Source organism: Danio aesculapii, chromosome 18 (assembly GCF_903798145.1).
Source record: "Danio aesculapii chromosome 18, fDanAes4.1, whole genome shotgun sequence".
Taxonomy (NCBI): Eukaryota; Metazoa; Chordata; class Actinopteri; order Cypriniformes; family Danionidae; genus Danio; species Danio aesculapii.
Window position 1 is genome coordinate 26,651,829 of NC_079452.1, and position 2,500 is coordinate 26,654,328.

General features: G+C 44.9%; 1 protein-coding gene across 1 annotated transcript in view; it reads right to left on the reverse strand.

The window, feature by feature from the left end:
* The window catches only part of LOC130245344 (granule associated Rac and RHOG effector protein 1-like), a 78,040-nt gene that overhangs the window by 9,520 nt on the left and 66,020 nt on the right, over positions 1-2,500 (reverse strand). The window contains 2 exon segments of the mRNA XM_056478012.1: positions 200-680; positions 1,986-2,472. Coding sequence (XP_056333987.1) covers positions 200-680; positions 1,986-2,472 — 968 coding nt within the window.

The following is a 2,500-nucleotide window of genomic DNA, read 5'->3' on the forward strand; positions in this document are numbered from 1 at the left end:
ATAAAGCTGCAGAAAGGCTCAGGTTAGGCGAAGAGGCTACAAAAACATTTCAAAGGCTGGAAAATGTGTTTGGATTGTGATTTGACTACAGGCTGGATGAAAAATAAAGTCCTTAATTCAAAGGGGTATGATGATTTTCTATAGGCACTGTACATATACACACAGAGAGATCAATAAGAGAATGTAAGCCTGTGCTCACCTGCGGGGTCAAAGGGCATGGAGTCTCCCAGCACCCCAAATAAGCTCTGCTCGCTCTGCTCTCGGTTAGGCCAGGTGTTGTTGCGTGGCCCCTGTGGAGGCTTGTGTCCCAGCATCTCCGACATCATGCTGTCCATATAAGAGCTGACCAGCCCCAGGCTGTACAGGTCAGAGCTCAGGTCCGGCAAACCTGGCGCCGGCCACTGCGGCAGGGGCCCGATCGGAGACAGGCCTGCCATCGGGCCCTGGGGCCACTTACTGGGGGCAGCTCTGGGTTGCGGCGGAGGCTGCTGGGGAGACACCGGAGCCGGCTGCGGCTGAGATTGACCAATCGGCTGCAGGAGATGCTGGTAAAATGGCAGAGACTGAGAGTTCGGCTGCGGCGGCTGTTGTTTTGGTGTTGAAGGAAGCTGCTGCTGCTGCTGTTGCTGTTGTTGTGTTTGCTGTAAGGTTTGAGTCAGCGTCTGCACAGCATTATGGGCCTGCGAGTAGACATATAGCTGATATTTAATCATTCAATATATCGCGATCATGAACATGCACAATATTGAGATCATGAGCACTCTAAAATACCTTTAAAAAATTGTCCTTTAAAATCATCATCACTATTAATTTATTATTACTAATAATATACTTGCACTAATATATATATATATCTTTTATATCCACCCATCTATTTCATTCATATCTATCTATCTATCTATCTATCTATCCTATCCATATCCACGATTTATCCATCTATCCTATCCATCCATTCATCCATCTATTTATTCCATCTACCCATCCATCCATCCATCATTTATCTTATTTATCCGTCCATTTATACATCCATCCATCTATCATCTATCAATCCATCCATCCATCCTATCCATGCATTTTATCTGTACATCCATTCATCCATCAATCTGTCTATTCATCCAATTATCTTATTTTTCCATCTATTCATTCATCCATCCATCATATCCATTCATCAATTTATCCTATCCATCCATCTTACCATCCTATCCGTACATCCATCTATCCATCCATTTGTCTATCATCCACCTTATCCATCAATCTATCCTATCCACCCATCCTTTTCAATCCATTTATCCTATCAATTCATCCATTCTATCCATCCTTCTATCCATCTATCTATCCTATCCATCTATCCTATCAATCCAACTATCCTATCTTTCCATCCATTGTCTATACATCCATCCTATTCACCATCCTTATCAATCCACTTATCCTATCAATTCATCCATTCTATTCATGCATCTATCCATCCATCCATCCATCCTATCTGTACATCCATCTATCCATCTATTTGTCTATACATCCATCCTATCCATCCGTCCATCCTATCCATCCATCCTATCTGTACATCCATCTATCAATCCATTTATCTATCCGTCTATCCTATTCATCCATCTATCCTATCCATCCATCCATCCTTCCTATCTGTACATCCATCTATCCATCCATTTGTCTATCCGTCTATCCTATCCATCCATCCATCCTTCCTGTACATCCATCTATCCATCCATTTGTCTATCAGTCTATCCTGTCCATCCGTCCATTCATCCAACCATATATCTTTCCGTCCACCCTATCTATCCATCCATCCATCTGGCAATCCCATCCATCCATCCATCCATCCATCCATCCATCCATCCATCCATCCATCTCTTCCTTTATCCATCTTTCTATGCTTGTTGCTGGAATCTTGTGATATATTTAGTATTTAGTTTTGTTTACTAAAAAAAACAGTGCAAAAAGGATATCTGCCACCGTCGTAAGCTTACCTGCGAGGATGGCGGCGGTTTCAGATCGGCTGCGTTTGTGGAAGCCACAGAATTTCGTCTCTTGACCAGCGGAGACGCCTGCTGGGATTTGCCCATGTTGAATCCCGAGAGGAAGTCTATGACATCCTGCATCTCCTGATCGGTGGGCAGATTCATGCCCTGTTCATCAGAGGCGGCACCGTTGGAAATCTGCGGGTCTGCGGTGTTCATGCTGCTCATCTGCAGGAGGCTGTGCAGACGTCCTGCTTTATCATCCGACCCTCCACTGCTGCTGCTGCGGGAAGGGGTGCTGGGGATGGAGAAACTGCCCCCCGCACTGGAGTTAGATGAGTTAGTTTTCTTGGTGAAGCGGGAGGTGAGTTTGGAAATGGTTTTCGGGAGGCCGCCGGAGGATTTGGTGCTGTTTCCAGGAGGAAGATCTACGGGACTGCCGTAATCAGATGTGTCCCGCTGGAGCTGGATCTGAATGGTGGGAAGAGTCTGTTCCCTGTAATAAAACAAAAAAAAACACCAAT